Source organism: Penaeus chinensis, chromosome 6 (genome assembly GCF_019202785.1).
Source record: "Penaeus chinensis breed Huanghai No. 1 chromosome 6, ASM1920278v2, whole genome shotgun sequence".
In the NCBI taxonomy this organism is placed as follows: domain Eukaryota; kingdom Metazoa; phylum Arthropoda; class Malacostraca; order Decapoda; family Penaeidae; genus Penaeus; species Penaeus chinensis.
In genome coordinates this window covers 9,543,707-9,561,206 of record NC_061824.1, presented here as the reverse complement: position 1 = coordinate 9,561,206, position 17,500 = coordinate 9,543,707, and the positions used below count along the sequence as shown (strand labels likewise).

Sequence of the window (17,500 nt, the reverse complement as noted above, 5' to 3'; positions counted from 1 at the left end):
CCACAATCACCTGTTGAATTAGGGTGAAGGAAGAATGACATTTAAACGCTGCTCCGAGTGGCGGGGGCGCCGAAGGGTGGTATTTGTGTGCCACCCTCCCCCACACTTCACCTTACCCTAGGGTGTGAGAGGAACTCCCCTTCCCCCTCCTGTTCTCAGCGAGGGGAGGGAAGTAGGGGAAAGTTCGCAAGCCGAATGCGCACTTATCGCTCCCGCGGGTAAGGGCGGTTGCACTCTGCTCTGTTCTGGCTAGACACGTGGTCTTGTTTGTAAACACAGCCGCACATGGCCGTAGAACATATGATCATCAGCTGACCCAATTATGAGTAATTATTATAAAGCACTTGTGGACCACGTGAGCTTGTTTACAAACAGTAGACTGGTGATGATGGAGATGCTGCTGGAGGGTGATGAAGGTCGTCATTCTGCTAGGCGACCGCCAGACATGCCCCAGACACTTGCCAGGCTACCCGCCTTTACCACCTTCCCGCCCTGCCAGTTTCAACCCCACCCCCCACCCCACCCTCCATCTCCCCTCCTGCCTGGTCTCTTGTCTCGTCATCCTTGCAAGGACGTCAAAGGGACGCTGTCTCTTCTTTACATTAAGTTACTATGAAACTTTGCGATCTTTTATCTTGTAAGAAATGCAGTTAGAATTTTTATTTGTGCAAGAATGCAATTTGATCACGAATGCTAAGTGTGTTTTTCTTCTGTTCACAGACTCCCCGCGGCGAGAAGATGGAGCGTCGACAGGCCGGTATGGGTGCTATGATGCCTTTCTTCCCCGGTCCCGGCATGGGCGAGCAGCCGCCTCTGCCACCCCCAGAGATCCCACCTTTCCCACACATGAGGGAGCGCTTCCCCAACGCTGTCTGGGGCGGCGAGGCACCACAGGGGCAGTGGCCGCCCCCGTTCCACCCCCCAAGTCTGGGCCACCCACCCATGGGTCACCCACCCCCACCACCGCCACCTCCACATCAGTTCGGCCAGTTCGAGCCCCGTCAACCCATGTTCAATTTCCCCGGTGGGCCTAACGGGCCCCCCGCTCCCCCCGCCCCCAGTGTACCAGTCTCGCAGTTCAACAGTCAGTTTAACGGACAGTTCAACGCCCCCGGCGAGAATGGCACTGCGGGCTACGTGCCGCAGGGACACTTCTCCCCCCAGACGCCGCAGACGTCCGTCCCCGCCTTCGCGAGTGGGCCGCCCAACGGTTTCCTCACGCAAAACCAGGGAAACGGGGTAGTGGGGGGTTCGTCCCCCCATCCCCACCGCTACCCAGGCTCTAACGACTTCCATCAACAACAACAGCAACAGCAACAGCAACAGCAGCAGCAGCAACAACAGCAGCAGCAGCAGCAACAACAACAGCAGCAACAACAGCAACAACAGCAGCAGCAACAGCAGCAGCAACAACAACAACAACAACAACAGCAGCAGCAACAACAACAGCAGCAGCAACAACAGGGCGGCATGTTCAAGTCACCCATGGCATCGCCAGCAGTGTCGGCGCCTGAGGCGTCGCCTGTCACGGGAGGGTTCACCATGACGACGCTGCCGTCCCCTCACGCCCCTCACACGCCGCACGCCCCCCACACCCCTCATACAGCCGATCACCCAAACGAGAAGCCTGGGTACCCGCCGCCTCCCCCCACGCAGAGTTTACTCGGCTCTAGAGTGTCTGCGGGCGGGTACTCGGGTCAAACTTTGGAAGGGGGTGCGGGCGTGCCACAGGCAAGCCCGCACGGCTCCGTCAGCGTGCAGAGTCGACTGAAGAACATGATCATGTCTCGGCAAGGAGGCTCCGCGTACCCCGGCGGGGGCGTGGACTCGCCGCCCTTAGGCGAGGTGCACTTCTCCGGACACGTCGCTGCCGTGACCAGCGTGGCCAACGCCGAGCCCGCACACATGCACGAATCTCTCAAAATGGCCCAGAATTTTTTAGCCTATAGGACTGCAGAGCCTGGCCCGGGCTCTGTGGTCCATGCCAACAGTAGTGATGTGAAGGGCGGTGTGGGGACCGTACATACCCATACCAACACTAACAGTAGCAGTGAACCTCCGAGCACGGAAGGGACACCGCTGCGGGGGTCAGCGCCCCCTCAAAACTGTCAAGTTAGTGAACACAGTAGTGAAAATGATCAAGGTAACAGTGAAATTGACACTGAGATAAAGAAAGAAGTTATTGATGATGTGGAAATGAAGGAAGAATTAGCTAAAGATAGCGATGATGTTGAAATGAAAGAGATAGAAAAGAAGGAAAGTGAAGATGTGAAACTTAAAGAAGAAATCAAAGTGGAACAGAAAGAAGAATTGCAGGTGGAACAGGCCGCCGCTTGCCCAACCGACAGCATAGCACCCAAACCTCCGGACCAGTTTGGCCCCAGAACGCCTCCAGCTGGGGCCTCCGAGGACGAGACCGGGACGAGGAACACAGAAACCAGCCGCCCACAAAACCTTGGAGCGAAGTTGTCAGTGTACGACTTTCCAGACAGTCCAGACTCCAGCCAGAACCGCCAGGATTTTCGGTTTGGCAGGGTCAGGGGGGCAGGACCGCCATCGTCGCGGCCTGCGTGTGCTAGTGTGTCTGGGGCCGGACGCCCCGGGCCGCTTGCAGCCACCCCCGCGGGGCCTAAGACGCCATCACGGCACCATGTGCCAACTCCTCCAGTTTGTGTAGGACCGCCTAGGCCCCCGGGTCCCCCTGCCTCTGCCTTCCAGCCTTGCAACGAGTCAGACTCCAGTCAGTATTCGTCCAACAACACCAGCACACTCGCCAGCCACACGAAGACAACGCCATGCCAACAAGTTGCCAGTTCGACCCCTGGCAACCAGCAGTCCTTACAACTGCAGAAGCAGCAGGCGAACTTGCACCAGAATGTAGGTGCAGTTCAACCCGCCACATATCACCCGGAGAGTTATCTGTCTCATGTCCAGCAAAACCAGGCTGAGGCGCCCTCCCCTTCGACGCACTCGACCACGCCGCAGACGACACCCAGTCAGGCCGACGCCTCCGATGGCTCCCGCAACACTCCTAGGGTGAAGACGGAGAGTCCCCACCCGCAGCAGCAGCAGCCGGAGCCAGCGCCGCAGACACTACCACAGTCGCAGACAACCGACGCCGTCCAAGAAGGTCCTAAGAAGAACCCAGACCTGGAGGCCCGCAAGGAGCGCCTTCGTCTAAACGAGCTCAACGTCCCTCGATGTTCATGCATTGTCCCCCCTGGTGAGTACAAAGCGCTCTTCAGCCGTTTAAAAATGATATGAAATGTATTTGCAGTGAGTTAGACTCTGTAGACATTCTTTGACTTTACCTTTATTGCTAAGCTCATTCATTTCTCCATGTTTGTTTGCATGTCTTTTATGTCAGTAAATGGTAGAAGGAACCATCTGGTGAAGCCCCCTAACAAAGCAACTTTCACCATTAACTTTTGTATTTCGTATTTCAAGACGATCAAATATGCTTGCATGGTTCTTTTAATCATTGACTGATTCTATAAGGTTTTTGTTTACTCGTGTTCATTTTGAAAACGGATTAATTGCGCTCTGTAAATACAGCTTTATTCCTTTTTAGAATCATTTTAATGTCATGTATGAATGATCTATACGGCCACCATCATGCATTTCTTCGTTAGGCAGCATGTAAATGTGCATCCGGCCATGGTAGCACATTTGCACCGTTCGACAGAAAGATTTTTTATCGAATTTGGTTTCTTATTTTTATGCTTGCGGACTTGCAATAGATAGTTATTTTATTTTTTCGTTGTTTAGTAAGAGCATGAAATGCAGTCCTGGAATCCAATCATCCCATGACCAGTTGGACGTGGAGGGGAGGGGGTAGAGGAGAGGGGGTAGAGGAGAGGGGCATGCGATGGAGAGTTGAGGGTTAGACTAGGGGATGAATGGTAGAGAAAGGCAATTATAAATATTCATAAATCATTTTTAAATCATACAAAGAGCAATTGGCTTGAATCGAGTTCCATTTTCGCGGTCCATTTAACTCTGCGCGATATTTCATTCGAGAGAGTGAATAGCGCAGGGTGAAAAATGACTAGGCTAATCTGGGCTCTATGCAAGGACCAAGAGGGACGAGGGGGAGAGAGAGAGAGAGAGAGAGAGAGAGAGAGAGAGAGAGAGAGAGAGAGAGAGAGAGAGAGAGAGAGAGAGAGAGAGAGAGAGAGAGAGAGAGAGCGGACTAGGGGGACAGTAATTAGTGATAAAGAAAGGAAGCATGAATAGAAATCAAGAGCATGACGATTTAAAAAGAGAAATGCCAACAGTTCGGCGGCTGGGTTGAAGATATGGGAGAGGTTGATGTAAAGCAACACATCAAAGGGGCCAAAACTGATTGGCGGCTGGATTTGAAAGGGAGTGTATATCAAATTTATATTTACATTAGAGCACAGTCGTTATTTAAAATACAGAGAGAGAGAGAGAAAGAGAGAGAGAGAGAGAGAGAGAGAGAGAGAGAGAGAGAGAGAGAGAGAGAGAGAGAGAGAGAGAGAGAGAGAGAGAGAGAGAGAGAGAGAGAAAGAGAGTGAGAGAGAGAGAGAGAGAGGGGGGGGGGGGAGGAACAGCGCAAGAGGCGGAGGAGGGAGGGGGAAGGCCAGTCCCGTAAAGATTGAAAGTGACTTGTCTCTTTACGCCACTCGCGTATACGTAACTACACATATAAGTGCATATATGAGTGACTGAGAGAACCTAGTAAAAGAAGTGTGTACCACTCGTGTGTAAAATGAATGACCTTGCCAGGGTTCCTGGCGATGCCCCACTCAGCGGCCGTGTTTTATTTTGGTGACTCGGGCACTTGGGGTTCGAAGGAGCACTGGGGAGGGGTTCAAGTCTAGCCCGTTTTTCAGAAAAATATCATGTTATTGTGAAAGCTATTGTTATCCCCCCCCCCCCTCCTTCCTTAGCCGTGCATTGTCATCATATAAATTCAATGTATTAAGCAATTATATAGTAACTATTAGCAAATCCGTTCGTAAGCTATTTCGTTTTCAATTGGATCTCTCAGCGGGAGGGAGAGACGAAACTGTTGGGTGGTGAAGCTCTCACGCATCTATCCCAAGTGGGCAGTGTGGAAAACGTTTCAAAGCCAATCCTGGATCGATAATTTACCTCACAACTAACTGTATATCCTTAGCTGTTTCGAACTCGCTTCCCGATCGTATGGTTCTACTGGATTTTGCTGAATCGGAGAGAGACGTGGCAAATATATTTCGAAACGTAGTAGGGAGGGATTATTACCGAACGCCAAATGGACACTCGCATCTTTATCTAGGGAAATTATAATAATACGCACATGTGGAAGAGGAAGTCAGAGCCAGGGCCGGCAATTAGGACGAGGGCGCGTGGGGCGAGGCACGTGTTCTGTGCCACGCGTTATTGCCCAGATATCGATCCAGGCTCCCTAAAGCCACGCCGTTGGGCTCATGTGTAGGCTTAGCCCCCCCTCCCCCCCTCTCTCTCTCTCTCTCTCTCTCTCTCTCTCTCTCTCTCTCTCTCTCTCTCTCTCTCTCTCTCTTTCTCTTTCTCTTTCTCTTTCTCTTTCTCTTTCTCTCTCTCTCTCTCTCTCTCTCTCTCTCTCTCTCTCTCTCTCTCTCTCTCTCTCTCTCTCTCTCTCTCTCTCTCTCTCTCTCTCTCTCTCTCCCTCTCTCCCTCTCCCCTCCCTCTCCCTCTCCCTCTCCCTCTCCCTCTCCCTCTCCAGCGTTTTGACCAGAAATAAATGTGTACATTTGAATGTCTTTATACTGTTTTCTCTCGATCGATGGCGATTTCTTTTCTACTGAACATTTCTGATGATTATTCAGAAGTAGATAGGCCGACCACGGGAACACATGCTAAATCACACACACATAATACTAATGCTAACACTAACACAAATTCTCTCAGACCCACAACACGCACGCACGCACACCGCCACATACAGCTGCAGCAGGTGTGGCGCATCAGTTCCACAGCTGTGCGGCAACAGACCCACTGCTGTCTCCGGTGGACACTTCTTTGTCACACCCAGTGTTGAATGGCGGTTTTAACTGGGTAACAGACACAGGAAGTATGTATGTAATGCATTACATGCAGTGCTTGGATGGATGCACGCGTGCCCCCCATCTCTCTCTCTCTCTCTCTCTCTCTCTCTCTCTCTCTCTCTCTCTCTCTCTCTCTCTCTCTCTTTCTCACACATACACACACACACACACAAGCGCGCGCGCGAGCATGTATGTGTATATATATGTATATATGCATATATACATAATATATATTTATATATTTATATATTTATATATATATATATATAGTATAATGTGTATTCATGCAAATGTGAATATCCGTATGTGTATGTGTGCTTCCCTCCCTCCCGTCACAACAGTGCAAGCCGAACGACAGCGCGATTGCATATTGTTATGGCTTCGTTCATTAAGACGGCCGTCGGGTTGGGACGCGCGTGAACATAGACCGCCTGGCGTCGCTTCCAGCCGAGGGCCGTAATGAGGCGGCCGCGCGCGCACGTGTCCCGGCGCCCCGCATAAATTACGCTCGCTGCTGCCCGGACGGGATTCTGGACGCTACGCTGGCGTGTGTCGCGAGAAATTTTGCGTAGCTTTTTATGATTGGGAATATGTTACTAAAAGATGCATTTTCTTTTTAAGATGTATCTAGCCTTGTTTTCGCTCGCTGTGCGCATTTATCTTGAAAAAAAAAATTACTATTGCTGCTTCATGTATGGATCAATAATTACTTCTGATTTCGAAAAAAAACATGAAATAAATGCGTCTGATTATAAGTTTTGTTGAACGTAATGCAGTGAATGGATCTGATTATGCGTTTGTTGAACATTATCAATGTTCATTATCCTCTGAATTACATCCTAAATTGAAGCAGTTTTATCGATACATATTAAAATCAGCATTAAACGTAGTGCGCGCTTTGGCTGCCCTCGCATTGCATATGATGATTAGCCGGCAGCCACTAAAAGGCTCGCGTTGGCAACTCTGGGATCGTATGATAACAAACGGCAGGCTTTGGTAACACTGTCAATCAATATGGTAATACTTTTGATGTTAAATGTTCAAATTTAAATTAATTATATGCCTGTTTAAATCTACCTCTGCAAATGTGAATTTGTCTGATGCATCGGGAATGAACGGCTTTGCATAGTGAGCCGGTCATGCGCGGAGTCGAAACGCGAAATAATGTGGAAGTAATGTCTCTCCATGAGGAAATGCGAAACAATATGGAAATGATGTCTTGTCATGAGAAAAAGCGCGCAGAACTCCCTGCCTGAAAATCAATATTGGACGGACAGTTTGCAGGGGGTGGGATTAGAGAATGCTAAACCCGTGGGCGCACATGGGCGGTATTCCTCTGTTGCCACCCATACACCGCCCATAATTGCTTTAGGTATAAAAAGATCAGCATTATCCTTCCTGTTTTTGACTGCTTGCATCCACCCATAGCAAGCGCTCCCTGTCTCTATGCAGCTCGGTCTGTGTGGCTTTTCACCAGATATCATTGCCAGGAATTTGATCTTGGGGATGATTTTGATATATCTCACATCAGACATTGATATGCCAGGTTTATGTTAAACTAGATCAGATGGAACATTATATGTATATCACAGCACCTGTCATTGACACATCATCCCAGATTGTCCTAAGCTTCATTTTGATATTAATAACTGTAATGGAACTGATGCCTTTTAGAGTTACATATTAATCCTGTGAATAAAATATATAGTTACATAAAGTTTGATAGCTTTATACTTGATTTTTTTTATATATTCAGAGGAAATGTATTTCCTATTTTATTCAAAATCATAATTTGTTAAAGCATTCATTGATTAGATTACACATATTACTTGTTGGCCTATATGTGGTATGAATGGTAATTCAAGATGTGAGGAATTTAATGATTATCGTTAAGTGGTAGAATTCAAAGGGTTAATAGGGTGGCCTGTATATGGTATATGCTTTACTATATTATGTGTGTGTGTGTTTGTGTGTATATGTATATATATATATATATATATATATATATATATATATATATATATATATATATTTGTGTCCTTTTATTACCATCATCATCAGTTCAATCCATAAAGATTTTGGCTTGAGGGATACCTGCTTTTTAATGTGCATGATTGTATATACTATATATTTCTGCATCCTGTTTCACAATTTGCCTGCTTTTATGGAATTAGGCTAGCATGCTTTGCAAGTGCCAGTTGCTCTGCATCTGTGACTGCTGATTCTTGTGGTGAAACTGCATGTGGCAGGTAGGCACTAGTGCTTTGATTTTACTCTATTTTTATGTTTTCTAGAATTCCAATTTGTATTTTATGTGAGTTCATAGAGAAAATACATTTAATATAATACATAATCACCACAACCTAGTATTTTGAATTTGTCTTTTATACAGATTGTACAATAATTTATTGAGATGAACAAGGTTGACAAGAAATGAAAGGTTATAACTAATAATGACTCCTGCATTTTTAGGAACCCCTGACCCTGGCCCCATATACAGCCACCTCGGTGCTGCATCTACTCTGCTAGAACTGCGGAGTATTCTCGAAAGGCAGACTGGCTTTGTTGGTGCTGCTGTGAGGCTAGAAAAGGTTATCTACACTGGGAAGGAAGGAAAGACGGATGCTGGATGTCCACTTGCCAAGTGGGTAAGTAATCAGGCAAAATCAAAACTACCATCATTGTTTTTTTTTTTTTTTCACTGGTTGGATATTGGGAATACTTGTATTTTTAAAGTTCAGGCAAACCATGTGAAGTGTCTTTTGGAAGCTTATGATGCTTCTCAAGGTTGCAAAGTTACTGAAAAGGGTAACTATGTGGGTAATTGCACTTCGGTCATTTCCTTCTTGTTTTGCTTCTCTTTTCATTTTGAAGGTTCTGACCCTGAAATTTCATTTTCTTCAAGACTGCAGTGATTGCATGGCTATACTTTGCTTATAGGTGATACGCCGTGGGGGTCCTGAGGAGAAGATGCTTGCCATTGTGAAGCACCGAGCAAAACATACCTGTTCGTCAGCATGGATAGTAGTTGCATTGGTAGCATGGGAAGGGATGCCTCTACCTGTTGCCGATGACCTTTATTCTATGCTTGTCTACAAACTCAATAAGTTTGGATATCCAACAGAAAGAAGGTAAAGTCCCACTTGCTTTCACTTTTGTGTATCAGTACACTCGGTCAACATTTTTTGTTTTAACAGTTGGAATGTGTTCACTAAAACTGGTCCTGAAAGTATGCTGATATAGTAATTTCTTGTTGACCATGTAATGAGTTGGGATACTGTTTCCAAGTAATGTTCTGTTTTTTGTGGTAGACTATGTAGTGTACATATTTCATGCTTTCACTTTTTCAGGTGTGGTGTAAATGATGAGCGCACATGTATCTGTCAAGGTTATGACAAAGAAACCTGTGGTGCTTCCTTCAGTTTCGGATGTTCCTGGTCAATGTACTACAATGCTTGCAAGTATGCACGCAGTAAAGTCGCAAGGAAATTCAAGCTTTCAGATGAGCAGGAGGTGAGTTCATAGTTACATATTTTATCTATACATAAAAGGCTGATGGTTATATTTTATATATATATATATATATATATATATATATATATATATATATATATATATATATATATATACACATACACACACACACACACTATCAAATATAGCAAATGTATATTTTAATGTATGACATTTTTTTTTCCTTTTTCAGGAGAAGGAAGTTGAAGAGAAACTACAAGGTTTAGCTACAATTATAGCTCCTTTGTATCAGAAGTTTGCACCAGAATCCTACTTAAACCAAACAGCATTTGAAGATGACAGCATAGAATGTCGCCTGGGATACAAACCTGGGCGGCCATGGACAGGTGTCACAGCATGTGCTGACTTTTGTGCTCATGCACATAAGGACCTCCATAACATGAACAATGGTTGCACTGTAGTGGCGACCCTCACCAAGCACCGTGGATTTGTCAAGCCAGATGATGAACAACTTCATGTTTTACCTCTCTATATTCTGGACCCCACTGATGAGAATGGAACTTACGATTCATATCATCAGAAGGTCCAGTCAGGTGCTCTCGAGGTGCTAAAAAAGTAAGTGACTTCAAAGGACTTTTATTTTAGTCATGACCATTTTGAAGTTTATAAATTTTGAGATTAATTCAAAGTAACTGTGAAGTCTGATGTCATGCCTAATTTTCATACAATAATATCACTTTTATTTACAATCAGTGTTTATTTTTTTAATTACTGGACTAACAAGTTTTATTTTGGAGAACTAATAATTGTTTTTCTTTTGCAGATATCCCTGTGAAATACGCCTCCGCACTGAACCACTCCTCTCGTGCCGTGCAAGAAATCTTTTGGCAAGAGGTCTACCTTTACCAAAAAGAATTAAGAGCAGAGGAAGCAGAGGGCGAGGAAGAGGAATAGTAAGGGGAAAAGCTGTCAATGGGATGAGCAGCCCTTCAACTCAAAATGTGGAGCTTAGTGATGTGTTTGGCCTTGATATGGACTTTGTGTTAAACGGTATTGACTTCAGTGATCCTAATGATGTATTAAGCAACTATGGGTTAGATGGCTCTGACTATAGTTGGCTATTAGATGTTGGACCAGATAATGATTTTGGACTTTCAAGTGATTTAGACCAGATAATTTCAAGTAAGGATGATAGTACAAGCAGTGATGATGTAGCATCTTCCAATCAACCATTAGCAGATACTAATCACCATGACAGTGAAGTGGCTCCTGGGGATTTGGCAGCTCCTGATAGCCAGTTAAACCAAAGACAAAATGCCCCAAGCCAAGTTCTGACAAGTACTGAATCTCATACACACTCAGGTGTCCCTCCTACTAGTCAATTAGGAAGTTCGCCCAAAGTGGTATCTGGCCCTGGTGCCTCTCCCATGGTACAAGTTAGTCCTCAACCTTCTTCTAACTCATCTATGCCCCCTCCCATGTCCCCTGCACTCAAAAGACCACATTCTCCTCAGTGTAGTAGTTCCCCCATGCCCTCATGTTCAAATATCCCACAGCTTCCATCCCAGACTGTCAGTCCTAGCATCTCACCTCTCCCATCTCCCATGCGATCAAACCTCCCTCTTTGCCATAGCCCATACCCCTCCCCCCTTGGTTCTCCCTCAGCAAGATCCATGACTCCTGTTAATCCTTCAGCTGCAGCTAGTCCTTGTTTATCCCCTGTCCCTTCTCCATGTATTAGATCTTATACACCCCCCCATCCTTCATCCAGCCCTTTCCCATCTCCTATGCCATCATCTTCAGCAGAATCTGCTGCTCCTTCCAGTCTCATACAGTCTCCCCAGAGTTGTCAGTCATTGTTGGCTTCACCTTCTGGGGGACCTGTGAGGACAGGTACACCACATCCCACTCCATTAGGGCAAGCTTGTCCTGTGAGTACACCTCTGACACCTGTCTCTTCTCCAAACCCACCTGGTATAGGGGCTGCCAATCCTCAATGCTCTTACTTAAATAACAGTCAGCAACAACAGTGTACAAATAGTAAAGAAAACAAATGCCACAATATCAGTAAAACTCAAAATGAACTTCATCCCCATTCCTCTCAACTTTCGCAAAATACTCCCTCCGCTGCATGCAGTTTGCCACATGTGATGCAAAATGGTGTTGATCCATCTCTACAGATGCACTACAGAAGTACAAATCAATTTAGTAGGGGACCAAATATGCAAGAAGTAATGCCTTTCCATCAAGATAGGATCTACAACAACCCTTTTCCCGATTTAACCAGTGACACAAGTCCCAGTAGAAGTGAACAACCATGTAATAAACCCAAGGAACCAGAAACTGTAATCAAACACAGTGATAATGTAGAGAATTTCCATGATCCAAATATCGGAGGTGTAGCCATTGCTCTGACTCACGGTTCGGTGCTATTTGAATGTGCCAAACATGAACTGCATGCCACAACTGCACTCAAGAACCCAAATAGGCGTGATCCAAAGAGAATTAGTCTCGTGTTTTATCAGCACAAGAACCTTATATATAGAAACCATGGAGGGCCACAGTTTGAGGAAAAGATGGAGAGGAAAAGAAATGAAGAAGAGAGATTGATCAGAGAAGGAAAAATGGAACCTTCTCCGAGAAAGAAAAAGAAAATGATGAAAGAAGGTTTTGTGTTCCCCGATGAGTGTAACAAAGTCCAGAAAATTGAGCCAGAATTCCAAAGGATGAATGGGGTGGTTAGTATGAAGCCACAGGAGGTAGGAATGAGACAAGTTCCTCAGGAGGGACATGCCATGGGGAACAGACAAGGTCATCTGGAGGGACATCAGTTAGATAGTAAGCCTGCCACAGTTTACCCACCTGCAGATCCGAGGGTTCCTAATCATCCAGACCTTAAGTCGCCTCCTATTAGCTATGCTAACTATTCTAGGCCACTTCCCTCTGTCATAGATCACAATAGAGCTTATAGTCCTACTCAAAGATACCATGTTTCCCCACAAGTGCCTGCTTACTCGGTGGCCTCTTGTCCCCCCAACATGGTAACCGCTCGTGCCCCGACCCTCCACCCACAATTACAGAGACCCCAACCAACTGAAGACCACACATACACTGGGATGCAAAATCCCCGTTTAAGGTATGGAGAACATTGCAGACCTCCCTTCAACACAGCCATGCAGGAGTTCAACCCATATAACACAGTGCCTACCCCGGGGGCAAATTCCTACCAGCCTCACGGGCATCAGCAGTATAGAGGTTTTCCTAATCAGTACAACCATCACCATAATCCTATTAGTAGTATTAATCCAATGTCAAGTTCCCGTAATAGTGGTAATCTTCCTAACAATCCAGTGATTAGCTCCATCCACAATCCAATGTCGAGTCCCCATAGTAACACAGTGCAGAGGAGCTCACATGGAACACCACTACATAGTCCCCATGGAAACTCAATGCTTAGTCCTCATGGGGCTCGGTTACCAAGCCCCCATGCGAACTCAGTACACAGTCCTCATGGGAACTCTATGCATAGTCCCCATGGAAACCCATTGCACAGTCCCCATGGGAATGCTATGCATAGTCCTTATGGAAATTCAGTACATAGTCCTTATAGTAATCATTTGCATAGTCCACATAACTCCTTGCCAAGTCCACATTCAAATTCCCATCAGATACCTATGTTAAGTCCTCATACAAATACACCTATGGCAAGCCCACTTGCAAACTCGCAAAACACACCTGTGCCTAGTCCACATGCAAACACTCACCATACACCCATGCCCAGCCCCCATTCAAACTCTCACATGCCCATACTAAGCCCTCATTCAGTCCCACACAATGCATCAATGCTAAGTCCCCAGTCACACCCACAACACAGTTCATTGCCAGGCTCTCATTCAAACTCATACAATACACCTATGCCAAGTCCTCATTCAAATTCTCAGAATACTGCTATGGCCAACTTATCCTCTAATGCACATGGGGCACCAATGTCAAGTCCTATTTCTAACCTACACAACACACCAATGCCCAGTCCACACTCTAGCTCTCAGAACACACCAATGCCCAGTCCCCATTCATACCCACAAACCACACCCATGCAGAGTCCTCTCTCAAATCAGCAAACCACACCTTTGCAAAGTCCCCACTCAAATCCGCAGACTGCATCCATGCCAAGCCCTAATTTAAATCCACAAGTTACTCCAATGTTAAGTCCCCATGCTAATTCGCAGAGTGCATCTATGCCAAATCCTCACACAAATTCACAAAATGTTGCAAATTCACATACCTTCCCAGGACAGAGTCAAGGCTATGCAAATCAGATTTCTCAACCTTCTTATGGTTTGACCCCTCCCTATAGTCCTGGTCCCCATGGTTCTGTGTCGCAAGGAACGCCTCTGCCTACCTTCAATGTCTCCAGTAGTTACAGTCCGATGGCACCACGTGCACCCCTGACCCAGCCAACTGCCACTTGGTCAGAGATGCGCTATGCTCCGCCTTTTAGATTGACTGGACCTTACAGTGAATGGCCAGGGAATTAGTGAGTGCTCCCAGAATTCCCGAATCTTGTTATTCTCGATTCTTGCTGTTACCATGTTACTTCTCAAATGCCGTGTAATTTTTAGTGTTTGGCTGTGAGCTGGCTATAGAAGCTCAAAATGTGGTAGCTGCAGTGTAACTGGTCACAAAGAGTGAAAACTTACTTTCTGTTCAGATATAGAACTAGTCGATATTTATTTATTGTGACTGAGGTAAATGACAATTGTTCTTCGGAGAAATAATATGAGTGTACAGTATGTAACCTTTTGCCATATCACAAGCCGTTACTTGTGTATTGATCTCATATGAGTGAAAGACGTCTTGTAGAACCTTTGGTGACAATTCTCATTTTTATTGATGAATCAGTTGTATAGTTGTAAGGTAGTCTTACCACAAGTGTTGCTTCTTAGATGGCTTATTTATCATTTTCTTGTAAATAGTACGCAGACTGTTTAGTTTTTTTAATCTAAGGATTTCAATAGTTCTGATAATTGAATTTTGAGGAAATACAATGCAAAGACGATTGTTTAAAATTGAAGATGTTGAACCTGACACTTAACAGACAGGAGTAGGTCTGTATTTATGGTGATCTTTAATACTCAGAGGTGTTCTTTGAATGGTGTGGGGAATAATCAGATGATTGCTCAAATATTCTCCATTGACATTTGAATTTATTTTTTTGGAAATGCAGCACTTTAAGCCAAGATGATTACTAGTCTATGCAAGGCATTTTTAAGAAATTTAGCCATGTACTTTATTTTTCTTAGGGTAATTACTAACGTATTTTTGGCCAAAAGGAAGGCCTTGATAATGTTATTGTTTTAAGGACATTTAAGGACATGATCACCAAGTATATACAAAGTACACCCGTTCAGATTCTCACATCTAAACTCAAAAGCCATATAAAGCAGTTGTGAACACTTCTCCCCAGCCCAAAGTTGTTGTATCAGAAGGGCAAATTCAGGGTCTCCTTTTATCATGTTCTTCTGTGGCTTCATACACAGCACTGTTATATGCATATTTCACAAATATGCTTATAAACTGGTTAATACAGTAGAGGAGATTTGCAGTAGAAACATGATAGATGCAGGCCCCTGCTGAGTAACATCGTAGACTAAGTTGCCAGTGGGCATAATTTGAATGAAGCCCTCCACACGAGTGTAGCCAAGGTGACGAGTCTTCCAGCGATAGAGTTGTGAGGAGTCGGTTTATGGCTTGTCCCATTTTCTAATATTCCAAATCTGATGCAAATTTGTCTCTGTGATCCATTTAATTATCTATTTCTTCTTAAGATTACATGTAGATTTGTAAAAAATATATATAATTAAAAAAAAAAAAAGAGAGAGAGAGAGAGAGAGAGAAGGCAGACAAAAAATTTCAAAAACAAGATTTTGTGCTTGTTATCCCCTGTGAAGGATCTTGTATAGTGTTTGTCTTGGGTTTCAACTCCCACAGGACTAACGCTGGAGCCTCAGCCTGGTTACATTTGCCTCTGTCGCCTTACTATCGCCATCTCTTGTACAAATAACTTTTTGTGCAGTCTCCTTCTTCCCTTACTTTTTCTATTGATTATTCTTGACAATTGAGGTGCACTAGTTCATAATCACCCTTTATAGATGAAAACGCTGTAATTTTTGGATAATATTAACCCCTGTGCTACGTGCGATGAAGAGTGAAAAAAAAAAATGCTTGAGAATCTTTTTGTATTTTTACATGCATTTTGATACTTTTATTGAAAGCAAAAGTGAAGTATTGTTTCGTAGCAGTACCTATGACGCGGGATGTAGAGAGGGGTATGGGTGGACCCACTGGAATGAGCTCTGATGATGACGTCATGTATTTTTTCATCCTACTACGTTTTTATAGTGGCATTGTGATCTCTTGGCAGAACTGAAAAAAAATTCAAGAGTGTTTACTGCGGCATTCTTTGTCCATAGTTTAATAAAAGATACCCAAAAATGAAAAAGAATGGGAGTAAAGTGCAGAAAATTTCTTCTGTCCATTTCTGACAGGTGTAGCAATTATTTGAAGGTGCAATATAGTTTTTTTTTTCTCTTGTTTATTTATATATTTATTTATTTTTACAAATTTCAATGGAACCTAGTGTGGAGTCTTCATTTTTTCACCTGAAGTTGCACATCTGGTAACTCATACCTTGCCACTGCTGCCTTTCTTCCTGGTGCCCTAATGTAGTAAGTAAATAAATGCTTGATTGTTGGATAAGTCGTGAAGCTGGATTATAAAGTACAAATTAATACACCACCCTCAGTCTGAGTTATAGTGGCACTCCTCTTTACACCCCGCAGGCTTAGTTGAGATCTCTTTAAAAGAAATTCTGTCTGTCTGTCTCTTTCAAGTTGACCTCTATCCGTTTTTCTATCTTGGTACCTAGTCAGTTGTCTGTCACAGTAAACCTCATTGTGTGATTTATGAGTCATCCCATTGCCTTAGGTGCAGTGTGTTTTTGTGACATTAGAAAGGCAATAACTGTTTCAGTATTGGCCTATGTGGTTTTTGGCTTTTTCATTTCTTATCAGTGTGTACATTTGGGACACTTATGGGGGGAAAAGGGGAAAAGAATGACCATATATCATCACTGTTTTTAGAATTAAGTCATATATATATAAGAAATAGAATTAGGAGTCAGAAATTAATTTTCCAATTGTATTATGTCCCAGGTGTTAATGAATAAATCATACATACTTAATACTATAAAGAGACTCTGTCTTATCCCTCTTCTGATGTCACAGAAACACATCACTGATGACCAATATATCAATATATCATTTTCATATCCCTGCGGCTTTTTGTATTTTGGGGTTTCTGTGATGAGGCGGGACTCTCTTATTTAACTTTAATCTAACTCCTTGACAATTATATACCCTTATCTGACCATAGACGACAAAGTTGGAACTTGTATTCATGGCAAAGAGAAATGAAGTGATGATGGCAGTGTTATTGAATAGTTGATAAAGTCTCATGCTTGTACATACTTTATCTTTAAGGTAGCCGACAGTTATCAGTGTGATGGAGTGAACAGTTATGAGTCGCGTCAAGATCTACCATGAGGATCACCTCCCTATTTGTAACACAAGAATAGTGACACTTTTGGTAATTCTGTACAAGGCCCATAAATGTTGATTGTGTCACTATTATGAATAATGATTATAATCAATGTGCCGATAGATATGCTCTTTTTCCCTTTGCTGATAATTATGTTCTGTTTAGATGCAATAATATATAAAATATATATATATATACCTACATACATACATACATATATATATATGTATATATATATAGACCTACATACATACATATATATATATGTATATATATATAGACCTACATACATACATATATATATATATAAATGAACATTATATAAAATATATATATTCATATATATATATCTATATATATATAAATGAACATTATATAAAATATATATATATATGAAC

The 17,500-nt window shown here is 43.8% G+C and overlaps 1 protein-coding gene across 4 annotated transcripts in view; it reads left to right on the top strand.

Moving 5' to 3' along the window:
• LOC125026712 overlaps positions 1–16,755 on the top strand; it is a 170,983-nt gene extending 154,228 nt beyond the window's left edge. For all 4 annotated transcript variants that reach the window (XM_047615350.1, XM_047615348.1, XM_047615351.1 and 1 more), the window contains 6 exons: positions 721–3,223; positions 8,502–8,677; positions 8,970–9,160; positions 9,380–9,542; positions 9,736–10,118; positions 10,327–16,755. In XM_047615350.1, the coding sequence (XP_047471306.1) occupies positions 721–3,223; positions 8,502–8,677; positions 8,970–9,160; positions 9,380–9,542; positions 9,736–10,118; positions 10,327–14,041 (7,131 nt within the window). In that variant the 3' untranslated portion in view covers positions 14,042–16,755. The remainder of the gene's footprint in view (positions 1–720; positions 3,224–8,501; positions 8,678–8,969; positions 9,161–9,379; positions 9,543–9,735; positions 10,119–10,326) is intronic.
• Positions 16,756–17,500: the final 745 nt, after the last annotated feature.